Here is a 20,388-nt window from a genome sequence, read left to right as displayed (position 1 = left end):
CCACAATGTCCCGTGGAAGCGTTCAGCTTTCCATCTCCCAAACACTTGAGAGGAAGAGGAAGTACCCCCCTACCCACCCGCGATCCCTGGCCCTGAATGCCAGCATTTCAAAATTATTGGCCTTTGAAATGCTGTCATTCCGTCTGGTGGAGACGCACAGTTTTAAAAACCTTATGTCGGTGGCTGTCCCACAGTACGTCGTGCCCAGCCGCCACTACTTTTCCAGGCAAGCCATCCCTTCCCTGCACAACCAAGTGGGGGAAAAAATCAGGTGTGCACTGCGCAACGCCATCTGTGCCAAGGTCCACCTAACTACGGATACGTGGACCAGTAAGCACGGTCAGGGGCGTTATATCTCCCTAACGGCACACTGGGTAAATGCAGTGGCGGATGGGCCTGAGGCGGATAGCAATTTGGCGCATGTCCTTCCACCACCGAGGATTGCAGGGCGCTTCAGTTTGCCTCCTGTTCCTAACTCCTCCTACTCCGCTTCCTCATCCTCTACCGCCTCCTCATCCGGACAGCGTAACACCTTCACCACCAACTTCAGCACGGCCAGGGGTAAACGACAGCAGGCAGTTTTACAACTTGCCTGTTTGGGGGACAAACCACACACCGCGCAGGAGTTGTGGAGGAGCATGGAACAGCAGACAAATGAGTGGTTGCTGCCAGCGAGCCTCAAGCCCGGCCTGGTGGTGTGCGATAACGGGCGAAATCTCATAGCAGCTCTGGGCCTAGCCGGTTTGACGCACATCCCTTGCCTGGCGCATGTGCTGAATTTGGTGGTGCAGAGGTTCCTTAAAAACTACCCCGATATGTCAGAGCTGCTGCAGAAAGTGCGGGCCGTTTGTGCGCACTTTCGGCGTTCTCACCCTGCTGCTGCTCGCCTGGCAGCGCTGCAGCGTAACTTCGGCCTTCCCGCTCACCGCCTCATATGTGACGTGCCCACAAGGTGGAACTCCACCTTGCACATGCTGGAAAGACTGTGCGAGCAGCAGCAGGCCATAGTGGAGTTTCAGCTGCAGCACGCACGCGTGAGTCGCTCTGCGGAACAGCACCACTTCACCACCAATAACTGGGCCTCCATGCGAGACCTGTGTGCCTTGTTGCGCTGTTTTGAGTACTCCACCAACATGGCCAGTGGCAATGACGCCGTTCTCAGCTTAACTATCCCACTTCTATGCCTCCTTGAAAAAACAATTCGGGCGATGATGGAAGAGGATGTGGCACAGGATGAGGAGGAGGAGGAGGATGAAGAGGTAACATTTCCAAGGCTTTCAGGGCAGTCATTCGCAAGGGGCTCCGAGGGTGGGTTCCTGCACACGCAAACGCCAGGGACGCAATTGTCCAGCAGGGGCACAGTTCTGGAGGATGAGGAGGATGAGGAGGAGGAGGAGCTGGAGGAGGAGATGGAACCATGTTCACAGCAGGGTGGCACCCAGGCCAGCTCATGGCCATCACTGGTGCGTGGCTGGGGGGATACAGAGGACACGGACCATACACCTCCCACAGAGGACAGCCTTTCGTCGCCTCTGGGCAGCCTGGCACACATGAGCGATTACATGCTGCAGTGTCTCCACAACGACCGCCGAGTTGCCCACATTCTAACTTGTGCTGATTACTGGGTGGCCACGCTGCTGGATCCCCGTTACAAGGACAACGTACCGTCCTTAATTCACTCACTGGAGCGCGATCGCAAGATGCGCGAGTACAAGCGCACGCTGGTAGACGCCATGCTGCTGGCATTCCCATCTGACAGCGGGGCCACAGTGGAAGCACAAGGCAGAGGAGGAGGAGGAGGAGGTCGCCAACGCAACCAGGGCACCGCCAGCACCTCAGAAGGCAGGGTTAGCATGGCCGAAATGTGGAAAAGCTTTGTCAGCACGCCACAACAAACAGCAGCACCAGCAGCTCAGATGGAACGTCTTAGCAGGAGGCAGCATTTTACCAACATGGTGGAGCAGTATGTGTGCACACGCCTACATGTAGTGAATGACGGGTCTGCCCCCTTCAACTTCTGGGTCTCCAAATTGGGCACATGGCCTGAGCTTGCCCTTTACGCCTTGGAGGTGCTGGCGTGCCCTGCAGCCAGTGTATTATCTGAACGGGTATTTAGCACGGCTGGGGGCGTTATAACAGACAAGCGCAGCCGCCTGTCCAGAGACAATGTGGACAAGCTCACGTTCATTAAAATGAACCAGGCATGGATCCCACGGGACTTTTCCGTACCTTATGCAGAATAGCAATGGATACCGACCTTACCCACCCATTGTTCCATTTTTGCTCTTTCTCACTCTTTTGGGGTGTACCCTCATTTAAAATTTGTGAAAAGAAGCAGTGTTGGCTACCTCGTCCTCCTCCTCAGGGCCAGATTAATGTAGGGTCTATTGGAGCTGCAGCTCCAGGCCCCTACCTTTTATATAGGCCACGGGTTGGCCATATTCACTGTTACCGCTCTTCTGTCACTTGTAAACACAGAAGTCTGGCTTCTATGCTCGCTTCCCCAGGCAGCACCCTCAGAACCTCCCCACACAGCGTGAAGGCCGGACAAGGAGGGACAGTTGGCGATGCATGGATGTGTTTATGGGCTTCAGAGACAGCATCCCATGTTGAATTAGGCATGCATGGCTGCACCCTTCCTCCTCTGGGTGCATGGCAAGGCACGGCCCTAAGGCCCTTCAAAATCCTCAGCACCAAGCCCATGATGCTGTTAATCCGGCCCTGGTCCTCCTCCACCGCCGCTTCCACCTACACCGCCCATAGGTGTGCGCAGCCTATTGCATTAAGGTGTGCACCCCAAAGTTGAAATACACATGCATGTGTTTGCCAGCAGGGAGAGTAATGTATCGGGGCCATGTACCTGTAGGCAAGGAGAAATAGAGCAGAGCAGGTCCCAGGGAGATCTTTCCCATCTCCTCACTGGCAATGCTATGTGCCCTAGGTGATTAGGGTGTGCCCAGGCACACCCAGCACACCCTGTGCGCACGCCTATGTCACCGCCACATCCACCACCACCTCAACCTCCCTCCTACTCCATATGGGCCTCGTCCTTCAGAGATGAAGAAGAACATTGTTTTATTTTTCTGTTTTTTTTTGTTGTTTTAAGTTATTTCCCTATCCACATTTGTTTGCAGAGCACTTGCCATGCTCTTAATTACGTTTTGCTGCCATTTGCAGCACTCTAGCCCTTTCCTTTGGTGTTTTAGAGCCATTTTAGTGCCTTAAAGTTCGGGTCCCCATTGACTTCAATGGGGTTCGGTGTCCGGGAAAAGTTCGGTAAAAGTCCGGGACACGGACCCGGACTTTTTTTTAAAGTTCGGCCGAACCCGTCGAACACGGACATCTAGGTGTCCGCTCAACCCTACTCAGCAGGTCTGAACCAAGAAAGTCTCCAATCCAACTTACAAGATCATCTTTCTTTTCAGTATGATGTATTAGAGTTGATGAAGAAGAATACAAATATTCAGGGTCTCAAGACCACATAACAGCTTCTTCATTGTAGGGAAAGGTGGTAAAATATCAATTGGTAAAAATTTGTAATTTCTGCAGCTCTGGTTATGAATTAAAGCTAGCCTTGCATCAAATTGTGAAGTTAACATATTCACTCCAATGTAAAAATGCCAAACTACAGCTTTAAAATAACATACGTCTAGGAGAAAAGAAGTATAAAAAAATACTTACTTGGAGGAGCATCTTCTTTTAAGATCTGTGATATTCACCATTCCTAGGATCTAGTCTGGTAAGGGTATTTTTTCTCCTCATATACATCTCTTTAATAAATGTAATGTGGCATTTTTAAATGGGAGTGGCGCACCGGTGAATAAGTGGATCTTACATTTTGATGGTTAAGTTTGATTCCACCTTATCTAGGTATAACCTAGGTTTTTCTTTTTAATTTTACCAGAAATGCACAACTGTTAAGCATGGTGAAATGGTCCCAAAATAGCCCCCTGGGTCCCATTTTCTTTAAAATGTAACAGACTTGACTTCCTTTTCAATGTACACAATACTCTGAAACCTCAGAACGAATCTACTATCTTGAGTAACAATGACCACAGATGGGTTCATCCAGTATGATGAAAGCTCAGACATCCAACTCATTACAGAGACAATATAGGGTCGCCAATGTATTCTAGAAAACTAAAATAATTACAATTTGCAGCTACTCTACAGATGCATGGGTTTCTGGACAGGCATATTTCAAAATATAAGAGAATTAGTGACCTGGCCATCTGCCCTTTGTATCAACTCATTTTGCTGGGTCTCAAAAGCTATATACGTTGCATTTTTTACAGAATTTCATAAGCCTGTATTCAGTGAGATTTAAGTCCTTCAGAAAAGCATATTTAATAATTGAATTCAAGGCATCATTAACCACTTAAGCCCTAGAAGATTTTACCCCCTTCCTGACAAGGCCCTATTTTGCGATTCGGCACTGCGTGAATTTAACGGACAATTGTGCGGTCGTGCGACGCTGTACCCAAATGAAATTGACGTCCTTTTTTCCCCACAAACAGAGCTTTCTTTTGGTTGTAATTGATCATGCACTATAAACAAAAAAAAAGGAGCGACAATTTTGCAAAAATAACAATATTTTTCACATTTTTTTATATGAAATGCCCCCCAAAAAAATGTAAAAATCAAAATTTAACATTTTTGGCCAATTTTTTTCTGCTACATGTTTGGTAAAAAAAATAAAAATCGCAATAAGCGTATTTAGTTTGCACAAAAGTTATTGCGTTTACTAAGGGAAAGATTTTTGTCATTTTTGTTGTTTTTTTTTTAACGAGTAATGGCATCGATCTGCGATTTTTTTTTGCGGGACTGCGACATTGCGGCGGACAGATCGGACCCTTGACTGACATTTTTGACACTTTTGGGGGTACCAGTGACATTACTACAGTAATCAGTGCTATACATATGCACTGTTACTGTAAAAATGACACTGGCAGGGAAGGGGTTAACTTTATTGGGGCAGGAGGGGTTAAGTGTGTCCCTAGGGGCGTGCTTCTTACTGTGCAGTGATGTGGTTTGTGATGTAACAGCAGAGATCTACGATCCTACATAGCAGGACCGTATGATCTCTGCTGTTACACAGGGAAGAATGACAGGCGGCTTTGTTTACATTAGCCGCCTGCCTTTCTCCCTCTGTAACTGACGATCACTCGCGCGGAGGTGTCCGTGAACGAGCGGGGGCATGCGCTCGCCCCCTATTGGCTCACAGGCTAGTGACGTACCGGTACGTCACTTTGCCTGCACGGGGCCGACCGCCGCAGTATATGTTCTTGCGGCGGTCGGCAAGTGGTTAAGTCCTTCAGAAAAGCATATGAAATAAATGAATTCAGGGGATCATTAAACTATTGATTTAACCCTAAATGAATGAGATTCAGTTTGCTAAAGCAGTGTGTATGAAACAGTTAAGCCCAGTACACACTACTAGGTTTTTTTTCATTCAACCCAGCAGGTTGAATGAAAAAAAACCTGACAGCTCCAGTCGGAGTCGCTGTACTAACAATCCAATGTTAGTACAGTGACCTCCCCTGCTATGCTATGGTGTTCTAACAGGGGGGGGGGTGCCCTTCCCCCTCCAGAACACTCCGGTCAGGGCTCTCAGCCATTGGCTGAGAGACCCGATAGGGAGCCGGTCGGGGCTCTCAGCCATTGGCTGAGAGCACTGATAGGGAGTCAGCCAGCAGACCTTTCTCAATCATGACCCTTCTACAGAGAGTCAGCCAGTTTCTATTGTACTGGCTGATGCCACCCGACATTCAGCCAGTGTGTATGAGGCCTTACTTTTTTTGTATATGGCTTCATCATTTTTGCTTCTCATGCCTTTGAGATCCTGTATCTACTTCCTACCTACATCAACTCCAGCAATGGCTGCATGACACATGATGGGAATATTGGATGAAAAAAAAATGCCATTGAAGCGATCATCTGTCAATCTATTTGTTAGTACACAGCTTTCTAAAGCCAATCACGACAGTTCTTGCAAAAATACCAGAAGGGACAAGCATGAAATTAACAGAATGAACAATTTTCGTGTAATTAGTATAGTATTTGTACGAAATAAATTGTGTGAGCAAGACAATGCATGCTATGAAACATTTACAATACATCACTTCCGAAGTTGTATACGGTCTTGCGAGAATTTTTGTAACCTATTATTTTCGGTATGAGACTAGCATGCAAAAAAGAAAAAAAGGACAATCATTTATCCAAAATTCTCATTGTGTACTAGGATTAAATCAGTATTTAAATGGCCCACTACTAGGCCACCACAGAAAGACGCCTACCTTTTTATGCCCTCTCTCTCAAACGATAGAAACTCTGGAGAATTTCACCCACTAACTTCTGAATGCCTGGTGCAATTGGTCTCTAAATTCTTAAATCTCAATGTCCTCTTCCCATGATACCCTATTTGAAAAACTGGTCTTCTCCCCTACAGTTGAAGAACATACCTTCCAATCATGGGATTGCTGAGCCCACCACAGGCTATCACAAATACTTGTCAATGGCTCCCTACCTAAAAATAAATTAAAAATGACTGTTCTCTCCAGGCGTGATTACAGACAGATTCAGTCTTTTCCTGGCCTCATACCTTCTAACTATTCAACAACTGAACAAGACCTCTCCCCTTTAAAATAACTGCTCACACAGGAAGCTATATCAAAAGCTGGGAACAGGAGCTAAACACCTCACCTACGCCAGAAGAGTGGGAAGAAGTATACACTCTACAACAAACTCTCCATTGTCTGCAAACTGCAAGAGAAAAATTCAAAAATGTTCTCACACTGGTATAAATGCCCAGCGAACGTACTCACTAGAACTCTTCCCTACTGGACATAGGTTGGCACTGTCAACAACACAAGAGACAATGACCCACATATGGTAAAAATATGAGACAAAGGATTCTGGGACAAAATCTGCCATATACCAATAAGTCACAGGCACGACTCCACCCAACACTCCCACAGATACCCTTCTTTAAATGCACCTAGTCCTCATCCAGGTGCTACTTTCTTGAAGCCACCAGATCAGTGATCCCTAGACACTGGCACACCCAGTTCCCTCCTGGTATTGCTAAATGGCTCACAGAACTAACCCATATAATGTGAATACGGCAATTGTTGATGGATGATAAACGTACGGAAATGTTCATCCAAACCTGGACACCACGTATAACATTTAAACAATCCCCACCAACTCTTAGGCCTCTTTCACACGGGTGGGCGTTCTGTATCTCCGTATAGCACCCCATCCGTTTGCGGGTGATATATGGACATAATGTAGGTCAATGGGATTGCGGACAATGACCATCCGCTGACATCCGATTTGCGTCCTCTCAGTTCTGTTCCATTTTTTGGAACAGAACCCTATTTTTCTTCCGTTTAAAAAAACGGAAAGGTGACGAAGCTAACTCCGCTGTGGTTCTAGAGGCGGCCCTGCTAGGATCATATGAGGCGTTGCGTAACGCCCTATATCGGGGACCCAGGGCTCCGTACCCCCTTACGACCTCCATGAGGGCAGTCATCAGGGCCTGGACTTTGATCTCCCCCTATTCCAAAACAGACCCTGGTCGGCGGTCTCCGAACCTTCCCTTATGGCGCAACCCGGAACTGCCTGAATTCCTCTCTGTCCCTGATCCATCTATCTGGGCTACTAAGGGAATCCGGTGTCTTTCTCACATTTGTCCGGAGGGTGTCCTTCTTAGCTTCGACCAATTGAAAAGCAGGTTTGATCTCCCCAACTCTTACTTTTTCCGGTTCCTGCAGCTCCGCCATGCCTTTCGGACTCAGTTTGGGGAACTCCCCCTGAACTTGACTCCGGCAGACCTGGAACTGGTCCTCCGGGATGAGGACCTTCAAAAACCACTCTCCTCTATATACAGGTCCCTAACGCCCAACGTGCATGTGGGTCTGGAGAGATTGAAGGCATTCTGGGTGGCGGAGATGCCGGAATTGGATTCAGAGGATTGGGAGGATGTCTGGGATTATCCCTTTAAACATTTGGTGTCCTCCAGAGATCGCCTAATACAGTTCAAGATTCTGCATAAGTTCCATCTTACCCCCTCCAGGTTGCATAGAGTGTCCCCTGGCATTCCAGATGTTTGCTGGAGGTGTGGCTCTGCCACTCCCTCCTACGCCCATATGGTCTGGCACTGTCCGTCCCTCCAGGGTTTTTGGTCTGAGGTCCTGGGATTCATCACACGTCTAACCACTATTGCTGTCCCTTCCAGGATTGAGACCTGTATCCTGGGTCTTGTTAATGCCTTGGCGCACTCGGTGGCCACCCGCACCTTATTGGGGCTGTTGCTCTTCTATGCCAGGAAGCTGGTGGTAATCCGTTGGAAGGATTCGGGGGCTCCGGCCCTGTCGCAATGGAAGGCTTTGGTCAACTCTATGATACCATTGTATAAAAGCAGTTTACAGGTTCAGAGGATGCCCTGACAAGTTTCACAAAGTTTGGAACATTTGGCTGGAGGCTACTGATACTGCGGATGAGCCTTCACCTCCGCCTCCGAGAGTTTCTTTGGCTGATGCATAGATGGGTGTCATACATGTAGGTTGATGTGACCTCCTTGTGCCTCTCTGACCACGCTGGACCACGCTATGTTCCTTCTTCCCTGCCTGTTACACTTTAGTTACTCGGTACCTTTGCTCCCAGGATTTTTGGACCGGTAGCCATGCTGGGGGGAGGGTGGGGGGTGGGGGGGGGTGTTATATTATATTTTGTTTTTTGTTGCTCGAGTGTGGGTTGTGTTAGCGGGATCTGTGTTGTCGAGCCTGGGTATGCCCATAAGGCTCTGTTCTGTATGTTGTATTTTGAAAATTAATAAAAAGAATTAAAAAAAAAAAAAACGGAAAGGACGCAAAATCGGATGTCAGCGGTGTCATCCGCTGACATCCCGCCATCAAATAGACTAACATTATGTCTGTATATCATCCGCAAACGGATGGGATGATATGCGGACATACGGACCGGATGACACAAGTGTCATCCGTGTCCGTAAAAAAAAAATAAGAAATACGCAATACGGTCCGCTCTGTTGAGGCCTTAGGGTCCTTTCACACGGTCCGCATTCTGTTGCGGACCGTGCTCTGCTCAGCGGGGATTGATTCGCCGATCCCCGCTGAGCCGGCGGATGCCAGCTCCGTCTCCGCTCTGTGTGCTGAGAGGGAGGTGTCAGAGCCACGATGTTCTCTTTGGGGAATCGGATGAGAGGGACCACCTGTCCGCTCTCATTCCTGGATGGATGGAAAATAGGGTTTCCATCCGTCCGGATTTCACAGACAGGATCGGATGCGGATGGCAGTGGGTGTTAGCGGACATGTCTCCGCTGACATCCGCTGCCCCATAGGGATGCATGGAGGATCCCATCAGATCCGCCTAAAAAACTGACAGGCAGATCTGATGGGACCGCCCGTGTGAAAGGACCCTTAGGCTGAGTTCACACTAATGCGGTCTACAGCATTGCATGTCATTTGTACAGGAATCGCATCGGATTCTTGTACAAATTACATGCAAATTCAGCTATACATTAGGTATGGCTGAATTCGCACTGGATATGTACCAAAAAAATGCAGGACCCTTTTTTGTCTGCACTGGAATCGGATCGCATGGGTATTCAGACCCAAGCAATCCGATTCCATAGTTTGCACTGCATTGTGCAAATCGATTCTGAGGCAATCCCACCTCAAATACCCGCCCCCTCTCCTCCCACACTCAACCTATTTCTATCGCTTTATTAGTATTTACCCTATACCCTTGTGCCTTTTTCTCTGTCCTTCTTTATGCCAACCCCTACAACCTAGTAAGTTCCTTAAATCCACCACTTTCTCCTCCCTAAAAACAATTTTCTTAGCCCCATATCAAGTGAAACAAGTTATCCCTAGGACACTTCAATGCTATCACCAATTTTATTATCTCCTCCCTTGGGGACCCGCAGGTATTTTTAGATTACCACAAACTGATAACTCATCCTTTCTTCAGGTTTTAGGGCCGGTTCACACTAGTGCGATGCAGGAACCCTGCAAATCCACTGCGGGTTCCCACATCGCACCAGACTCGCAGGCAGTTCACACTGCCATATGCAAACTGCTGGGAGTGTCAATACAAATTTAATGACACCCCCAGATTAGTTTGCATATTGCAGTGCGAACTGTCAATTCGGATTGCATGGGTGCGAACATCCATGTGATTCTGGTGCAGACCAAAAAAGGGTCCTGCACGACTTTGGTTCGAATGCGATGCGAATACAGCCATAGAATCTGTATGGCTGAATTTGCTTTACAAAAGCATCTCATGTGATTTGCAGAGCAGTGCGGTGCGAATCACATGCGATGTCTTCCATCACACCAGTGTGAACCGGCCCTGAAGCCAATAAGTGTGGATTTTACACACAAACCTGCTATGTTTTTATATCTTCTTAAAAAAAAAAATGTAACACAATTCGGTTTTATCCTAAAACTAGCAAGGCACAATGGCCACATAATGTAGGTATAGCTAGAAAATGATTGCATGTATAAACGCATGCAGTCCTCACTTATCCCGGTTATGATCTCCCAGCTTTATTAAGGTATATAAAACCAGCCAGACATTGGCCCATGTTGTCTGATGTCCTAGGCCGGCCATACACGGTTTGAATCTTGGCCGGCTCAGCGGGAACCACCCGAGGGACCGTTAATGGCCAGGCTGTATGTACCCAGTTGATCGGTTGATCAACTTGGGTAAAACCAGCCTGCCAGATTCTCTTGCGATTATCGCTAGCGGCTACTATAGCCGCTAGCAATAATCACGGTCTTCTCCTGGCCGTCCATCCCGGAGAAGACAAATTCCGATTCCTCTGTTAGCACTGTCTGTTGATTGGGGGAATAATGCCAAATTCACGCTATGTATGGTCTGCCCTCCAAGACGTGTTGCGGTATTGCTTCTATGGCAGGTACCCTAACATTTCAACTTCATTGCTACCATCAACAAAGCTAAACAATTATGTTTCTATCCTAAATATATACAGGGTCTCGCTCACAATAAAAATTGACATCATCAAATCTGAATTATTCTGATAACATTTACCAATTAAGTGGGCATCAATATCTGGCACCCACACTCAGTAAGCTAGTCACTGTTTTATTATTTTCCTCTAAATTTACATGATACTGTTTAGAATTATTTTCCCACGCTAATCATTTATTTCATAATAGATTTCCCGTGATCTGGAGGAACGTGTCATAAAGTCAGACACATAACCTGTCTGGAAAGCTAGTCATACAACAGCTAATAAACTTGTAATCTGCGACTATGACAGAGCAGTTACTAATTCATCAATGAAACCTTTAGAACTGTATGTGGATGAACATGAAGAGTACTTTGACACAGACAACACCTGATGAATACGCTAGGGTATACGTCATATCTCCGAAACCCAAAAACCAACTAATGAATACCTGTAAAGAGAGAAATGTGGGAGCTTCCTTCTGAAAATGCTAATATACTGGATATCTTCAAAATATTTGAGTAACAAGGCTGGAACAAACCCTCAGCCAATGAAAGTCAGAATTTGTTACATAATTTCTTGGTACACATTAAGCTGGCCATAAAAAAAAACTCAGTTTTGTTTTTTTTCCATTCAGCCAGTGGTCTGAAAAAAAAAAAAAACGTACCCGATTCCCACAGCCACGCATTCAAGGTTGATGTGGATATTCTCCCCACTGTGCCATTGTATTATGACAGCGAAGGAGTCAACTGGACTCCTCCCATATTAGAATACACTGATCAGCGCTGCAGCCTATTGACTGCAGCACTGATCAAACTAACGTTTTCCAGCAGGCCCATTCGTGAACAGTTGATCAGTATATCGAATGCTCTCAAACAGAACCGGCCATAGAGGAATCAAAATTCGTTCAGTCTCAGCTAAATTTTGATCCACCTGTGACCCTCTCTGTGCATCCCCCCCCCCCAACCCCCCTAATACTTACCTGAGCCCACCTTGACCCAGCAATGTGCTCTCCAAGGACTCTGCCTCCTCATCCTCCACTGAGACAGTGAATCACAGCCACTGAGCCAATAAGAAGAGAGAGGGGGCATGAATGGACATGCAGACCTGCAGCTCGGGAGCAAGCCTGCATGGGTGCCCCTATTGCAAGGGAACTTGACAGAAAGGCGGGGGCCCAAAAGCACTGGTGGGTGACTCAAGAAGCAGAGGATCAGGGCTGCACAGAGCAGGCAAGTATGTCATTTGTTATTTTAAGAAAAAAAAAAAATCCTTTAATATTGCTTTAAGAGCACTGGAGCCAAAGTAGTGGCCAATTATGCATATTATGTTCCAATTCTACCCTGATCCATAAGGTCTTACATTTGTCTTGAGACACCATCCAGTAAAATGATGCCCTTACACTTCATTACACTGGGGGGGGGGTTCAGTAGTTCAATCATAGCCCAAAGAAGATACGATGGAACAAATGGCTCCTTATGGGGTAAGCTACACAAGCAGCAATTTATCTTGCGCTGTGCTCCAATTGCATGTAAATGATTGCTACTGCATGCTACTTGTGTAGCTTACACTATAGGGAGCCATTTGTTCAAGCTGTGAAGTGATCTATTGCTATTTCTAATGATCTAGTAACATTACTAAACTACAAGTTGCCCTTGAATTTCTAACATTAGTAAATGGCTTTAAGAAAGACTGCTGTGATCAATCGCACAAACCTCCTCCCAAACTGATTTTACTTGAGATTGTGCACAATCCCCACAACCCACAATCAACGACAATTGCAGGACAAACCCACAGCAAGTTGGTTTGTGTGACTGATTGCAGCAATCTGTTACTAGTCTGGCCTGTGTAGTTAAGGCCACAGTGACAGCTAGAGATAATCCAATAGATATGACATACATACATGCCTTTGCTTAGCAATCTGACCATGTGAGAGGTACAAACATTCACAAAAAGATATCCCAGGATTTTAGTGCTCCAAGACTAATAAAAAGGGATGGAAGGTTTTCATCGAATGCCTTTATTCATAGCAGAGATAATCTGGCACCCAAGTTTACAGCTACGGTGCGCTCAGCCGGCCATACATTGGTAGATTTTTCTTCACACAGAAAATTCCATTGGTACATTCCACAATGCCATCAGAGATTCAACAAATGTCATTCAAAAGTACTACAAAACCTAGTTTGCTTTTGAAATTTGATTTTGGAATAAATGGAAATCTCAGAGGAAAACCACATACACTGAAGAAACATTTCCTGATCCTTCAATGTTTACGTTACTGCAGATAAAAACTATTGACACCATCAGAAAATCAAACAAATGTTGCAAAATGGGGGGAAAAAAAAAGGTTCCAAAATGTTTCCAAATAAAAAAATTCTACTCCTGTATGACCATAAAAAAAAAAACAAATAGTTTTACAAAGGTCACTCACATAGAGCCATGAAATAACCCAATCATTTTTTTAAACGGAAACCAAAAGAAGAATGCGGATAGTTTGTGTATGATCATCTTACGCCTACTATATAAAGTCCTGGTCCAGTGATGAGATTTTGTCCATCATTTAGGTGCATCGTTACCTATCACTTGGTCACAGCACTCAGCATTGCAGCACGAAATGCCAGCAGAATGCTTGGATGTATAGGGAGAGGTATAAGCAGTAGAAAGAGAGAAGTGCTTATGCCGCTGTACAGAACACTGGTGAGACCTCACTTGGAGTATTGTGCGCAGTACTGGAGGCCATATCTCCAGAAGTATATAGATACTCTAGAGAGAGTTCAGAGAAGAGCTACTAAACTAGTACATGGATTGCAGGAAAAAACTTACCAGGAAAGGTTAAAGGACCTTAACATGTATAGCTTGGAAGAAAGAAGAGACAGAGGGGATATGATAGAAACTTTTAAATACATAAAGGGAATCAACTCGGTAAAGGAGGAGAGCATATTTAAAAGAAGAAAAACTACCACAAGAGGACACAGTTTTAAATTAGAGGGGCAAAGGTTTAAAAGTAATATGAGGAAGTATTACTTTACTGAGAGAGTAGTGGATGCATGGAATAACCTTCCTGCAGAAGTGGTAGCTGCAAATACAGTGAAGGAGTTTAAGCATGCATGGGATAGGCATAAGGCTATCCTTCCTATAAGATAGGGCCAGGGACTATTCATAGGATTCAGATATATTGGGCAGACTAGATGGGCCAAATGGTTCTTATCTGCCGACACATTCTATGTTTCTATGTCTGTTCTTGTAGTCAGCACTTGCACTTTTACCTAAACACACTGCACTCCTTACTATGTAATTGTACAGCTTACTTGATCCATGTCAAGCTCTACAAAAACCAGAATAAAATAAAAACTCTAAACAAAATCAGATCCCATATGAAAAGCATTCACACAATGAAAAGTGTGTTCATTCATTATATTGTGCAATACTAAAAAGGAGTTAACAGAAGGCGAGGTTCCCTATTAAAGCTGATTGCTTTCTATAAATATATATGTAACATGATCTGTAATGAATGAATGAATATTTTACTATATTAAATTCACCTATTCAAGTCAATTTTGTATTATACACAAAGCACTATAATGTGTCTTGGTAACAATCATTTTGGTTAATATGGTACCGATACCTTATGAATTGTGCTGCACCATGTAATCTATTGGCTTTTTCCAAAAAAAAAAAAAAAACTGACAGATAAAAACACAATGTTTCTGCCTACAATAAACGATTACACAATAAGTTTTATATTTGAAAATGTTAAAGTCTTTGAATGTAAACAATTTCTTTAAAATCTATAACAAAAAAAAATGTGGGTAAATAGTGACTTGTTTACACTTCCCATAATACAAGCATGCTAAAGCTGGGGGGAGAACCTGCACTTCATTATGTATATGTTACTGACAAATATGTGTAAAGGCATCTATCTAGAGGTCTGTTTATGGTTTTCTCCATAAGGATATAAGGGGGTTGCGGACAAACGGACCGGTTAAAGACGCATGACAAGTCACACCCCAAGTTTTTCAAAGACAACCTTTCAAATGTGCTACTTTAAGTCGCTGGTTTACAAAGGTGCCTGCTCTACTTTGGACCGACTGTCATGCGACTTGTAAACCTTCAAAAGTCGCACCTGAAAATTATACATGCAACAGTTGTCCATTATCATTGGTTAAAGTTGCATCGAAGTCTCCCCCATCCAAAGCTGCATCATAGGCAACGAAGGCTGCATTAAAGTTGGGTAAACCTTGGGACGAACTCTGCATTAAAGTTGGGGAAACCTTGGGGCAAAGGCTGCATTAAAGTTGGGGAAACCTTTGGGCAAAGGCTGCATTAAAGTTGGGGAAACCTTTGGGCAAATTCTGCATTAAAGTTGGGGAAACCTTTGGGCAAATTCTGCATTAAAGTTGGGGAAACCTTTGGGCAAATTCTGCATTAAAGTTGGGGAAACCTTTGGGCAAATTCTGCATTAAAGTTGGGGAAACCTTGGGGCGAAGGCTGCATAAAGGTTGGGGAAACCTTGGGGCGAAGGCTGCATAAAGGTTGGGGAAACCTTGGGGCGAAGGCTGCATAAAGGTTGGGGAAACCTTGGGGCGAAGGCTGCATAAAGGTTGGGGAAACCTTGGGGCGAAGGCTGCATAAAGGTTGGGGAAACCTTGGGGCGAAGGCTGCATAAAGGTTGGGGAAACCTTGGGGCGAAGGCTGCATAAAGGTTGGGGAAACCTTGGGGCGAAGGCTGCATAAAGGTTGGGGAAACCTTGGGGCGAAGGCTGCATAAAGGTTGGGGAAACCTTGGGGCGAAGGCTGCATAAAGGTTGGGGAAACCTTGGGGCGAAGGCTGCATAAAAGGTTGGAGAAACCTTGGGGCGAAGGCTGCATAAAAGGTTGGGGAAACCTTGGGGTGAAGGCTGCATACAGGTTGGGGAAACCTTGGGGCGAAGGCTGCATAAATGTTAGGTAAATCTTGGGTGAAGATAAAGGATCCTTGGGGCTGGCCATACATACAATTTACCAAATCTTGGGTTTAAGTTGCAAAAAAAAAAAAAAAACTTGGTAAACCTTGGGTATACGTTGCAAACAAACTGGGTAAACCTAGGGTATACGTTGCAAAAACCTGGGTAACTCTTGGATATAGGTTGCAAACAAACTGGGTAAATCATGGGTATAAGTTGCAAACAAACTGGGTAAATCATGGGTATAAGTTGCAAACAAACTGGGTAAATCATGGGTATAAGTTGCAAACAAACTGGGTAAATCTTGGGTATAAGTTGCAAAAACCTGGGTAACTCTTGGATATAGGTTGCAAACAAACTGGGTAACTCTTGGGTGAAGGCTGCATAAAAGTTGGGCAAAGGCTGCATAAGAGTTGGGTAAATCTTGGGGCAAAGGTTGCCTAAATATTAGGTAAATCTTGGGTGAAGATAAAGGAACCCTGAGGCTTGCCATACATTATACAATTTTCCTATAGATTTACCAAACACCATATACTATGAGGTCAAACCTAAAGAACATTTACAATTTGTATGCAATCAGGCAAGCCATTGCTCTACATAGTTGATGGCAAATTTAAAGGAATTTGTACAGAAAATTGTAAAATGTATGGCCAGCTTTATCAGTGATGGTATCCACTGAGAAATAAATATGTGTAGACATGGCACCTTCACATAATCCTATAAATCTTGGATAAAAGTTGAGTAAATCATAGATGAAGACAAGTTGGGTGAAGGCTGAATTAAAGTTTGGTGCCAAATAGGGGAATCCTGGGTAAAACATTGCTAAACAGACCCCCTATTAGCCTGTAGTGCCCTGAAATATAGCCCTCCCCCTGTCAGTATGGGGTGCCCACTTACCCAGAGTCTCAGCCCGCAGTGGTGCGGTGAGTGCAGTGAACAGTGCGGTAAGTAGTAGAGTCCCGGGTGGTGTGATCCCAGCCATGTCTCTGAGAAGTGACCACTCTCCGGTAAAGTTGTGAGCGGACTGTCACTAGACGCAGGATATCCTCTACAGACAGAGAGCCCCCGACTCTCCATACATGAATAGACGCCGAGCTGGCTATGAGAGGCGCACATAGACATAGGACGGTCCTCCTCCCGTGTGGACGTTCCTCTCCTGTGTAGACGATCCTCTCCTGCCCCGGCTCACTCACTCACACTCCACTACTCCTCCTGATCCCGGGGAGGGGACGAGGGAGGCTTCAACACTGGCCGCAGCAGCGACTCCTGCTGGTGGCTACGGGGAATAGCCAGGCAGGGAATCCAGGTAAGAGATAACACGCGAGTGCAAAGAGGTAGAGGGATCGATCCTGTGTGAGTCTTCCCAATACTGTACTCAGCTCTAAGTGTAGCCACAACGTTTGAAGTAGAACCAAAGGCAGTATTTTTTTTTTGGATAGAGTAAGGGAGGATTTTAATCCCTGTCAGCTTTTTTTTTTTTGTGCCCCATTGGGGAGATTTTCCATCACTTCCTGTTCCTGAGCTAAAACAGGAAGTGAGAGAAAATCTCTACAATGTGTGGGAGTCCCAGAGTGTTACCAGAACTAGCGTCTCCATGGGAAGATTTTGCCTCTTTTCCTGTTCTGGTGACAGCTCAAAATTTGGGTGATAACAGGTTCTATTTACACCTGAGCATAGCAATTTACTGGCATTTTCAGGCGTTTTTTAAGCATTTTTTTCACTGCTTGTTACATGCATTTTTAAAGCGTTTTAGAAGTCTATTACAAGCATTTTATAGCTTCATGTGTTTTTGTTTAGCCAATAGAAAGCACTAGGGGGAGGAGAGGGAGAGAAAATCAGGGGTGAAGAGCTGCTGTTTGAGCTCAAACAACAAAAAGATCGTAAAACGCTCAAGTCAGATGTTTCTATTGAAGTCTATGGGGACAAAAAAAAACTCTTGTAATCTGCCAAAAAGAAGCTCATGTACTTTTTTGAGCAACAGACGTTTTGCTTCAGGTGACAGAATGCTCATATGTTACCAAGGGCCATTGAAAAGAATGGGATTTGGCTTGTTGAGCGTTTGGCCCCTTTCACACATACGGTCCGTTTGTCCGTTTTTCATCCATCCGTTGACAGATGAAAAATGGACATCAATGCATCTCTATGTAAAAACTGATGACAACGAATGATCATCCGTTAACATCTGTTTTCATCCGCTTCCGTCAATGTCTGTTTTTTGGAACGGATGAATGTCCTATTTTTCATCCGTCAAAAAAAACGGATCGGATGAAAAATGGATGTAAACGGACAAACGGTCCATTTTTCATCCGTTTTTTCATTGGTAGTGGATGTAAGAAAAACGTATGAAAAAACATATGAAAAACGTAAGAAAAAATGGATGAAAAAACGTATGAAAAACGTATGAAAAAACGTATGAAAAAAAACGTATGAAAAAACGTATGAAAAAAACGTATGAAAAACGTATGAAAAAACGTATGAAAAAACGTATGAAAAACGTATGAAAAAAAACGTATGAAAAACGTATGAAAAAAACGTATGACAAACGTATGAAAAACGGATGAAAAAAGGATGAAAAACGTATGAAAAACGTATGAAAAACATATGAAAAAACGTATGAAAAACGTATGAAAAAAAAAACGTATGAAAAATGTATGAAAAAAAACGTATGAAAAACGTATGAAAAACGTATGAAAAAACGTATGAAAAAACGGATGAAAAAACGGATGTAAACAGACAAACGGTCCATTTTTCATCCATTTTTTCATTGGTAGTGGATGTAAGAAAAATGGATGAAAAAACAGATGAAAAACGGATGAAAAAACGGATGAAAAAACGGATGAAATAACAGATGAAAAACGGATGAAAAAACAGATGAAAAACGGATGAAATAACGGATGAAATAACGGATGAAAAAACAGATGAAAAACGGATGAAAAACGGATGAAATAACAGATGAAAAACGGATGAAAAAACAGATGAAAAACGGATGAAAAACGGATGAAATAACAGATGAAAAACGGATGAAAAAACAGATGAAATAACGGATGAAAAAACAGATGAAAAACGGATGAAAAAACAGATGAAAAACGGATAAAAAACGGATGAAATAACGGATGAAAAAACAGATGAAAAACGGATGAAAAACGGATGAAATAACAGATGAAAAACGGATGAAAAAACAGATGAAATAACGGATGAAAAAACAGATGAAAAACGGATGAAAAACGGATGAAATAACGGATGAAAAAACAGATGAAAAACGGATGAAAAACGGATGAAATAACAGATGAAAAACGGATGAAAAAACAGATGAAATAACGGATGAAAAAACAGATGAAAAACGGATGAAAAAACAGATGAAAAACGGATGAAAAACGGATGAAATAACAGATGAAAAACGGATGAAAAAACAGATGAAAAACGGATGAAAAACGGATGAAATAACAGATGAAAAACGGATGAAAAAACAGATGAAATAACGGATGAAAAAACAGATGAAAAACGGATGAAAAAACAGATGAAAAACGGATGAAAAACGGATGAAATAACAGATGAAAAACGGATGAAAAAACAGATGAAATAACGGATGAAAAAACAGATGAAAAACGGATGAAAAACGGATGAAATAACGGATGAAAAAACAGATGAAAAACGGATGAAAAACGGATGAAATAACAGATGAAAAACGGATGAAAAAACAGATGAAATAACGGATGAAAAAACAGATGAAAAACGGATGAAAAACGGATGAAATAACGGATGAAAAAACAGATGAAAAACGGATGAAAAACGGATGAAAAATGGATGAAAAACGGATGAAAAACTGATACATTTTGACGTGACTGAACTGATGAACTGAACGCACCGTATGTATGAAAGGGGCCTAAAGGACTATAAGCTTCAAGCAGAAAGTCACTCAGGTGTGAACAGGGTGGCTCCATTTACACCTGGGCATTCCGTAATCCTGGGCAGAATTCTGCCCACAAGAATCGCAGCAAAACACGGGACGTGCTTGCGATGCCATTACTTCATTGCACCCCAAATCGCGGTGCAATTTTTCTGCGTTTGTCTTGCGATATATTGTACTGCAATCACGGTAGATCGCAATGCGCAAAGGGTGTGGCTCAAAAGAGAGAAGGAGCTTCTTTTGGGCAACAACGTGATTGGGGTGCCATTAGGCAGTAATGGCATCGTAAATGCATCCCACATTTTGCCGTGATTCTGGAATTGCGGGCAGAATCACCCAATTCTGCCCACAATTCCAGGTGTGAATAAAGCCTAATGGGGACACAGGCAGCAATAAAAACCTGACAGGTGTTCTAATCCCTCTCCACTCTATCCAAAACGAAAAGAAAGGTTTGCCTTTAGGTATATTTTAAGTGATACCCTTTATTGGCTAGCAAAGCAGAAATAAAAATCCGCAACAAAAAAAGAAATAGGAAAAAAGGACCA

The 20,388-nt window shown here is 44.1% G+C and overlaps 1 protein-coding gene across 1 annotated transcript in view; it reads right to left on the bottom strand.

Moving 5' to 3' along the window:
• Window positions 1-17,129, bottom strand: part of DCBLD1 (discoidin, CUB and LCCL domain containing 1) — a 122,024-nt gene extending 104,895 nt beyond the window's left edge. Inside the window, exon 1 of the mRNA XM_082249086.1 lies at window positions 16,834-17,129. Within this exon, the coding sequence (XP_082105212.1) occupies window positions 16,834-16,918 (85 nt within the window). The 5' untranslated portion in view covers window positions 16,919-17,129. The remainder of the gene's footprint in view (window positions 1-16,833) is intronic.
• Between the last annotated feature and the right edge of the window lie 3,259 nt (window positions 17,130-20,388).

This window comes from Pelophylax lessonae (assembly GCF_965119305.1).
Source record: "Pelophylax lessonae genome assembly, chromosome: 3".
Classification (NCBI taxonomy): Eukaryota; Metazoa; Chordata; class Amphibia; order Anura; family Ranidae; genus Pelophylax; species Pelophylax lessonae.
Note: the sequence above shows the minus strand (reverse complement) of the source record. Positions and strands in the feature narration are given on the sequence as shown.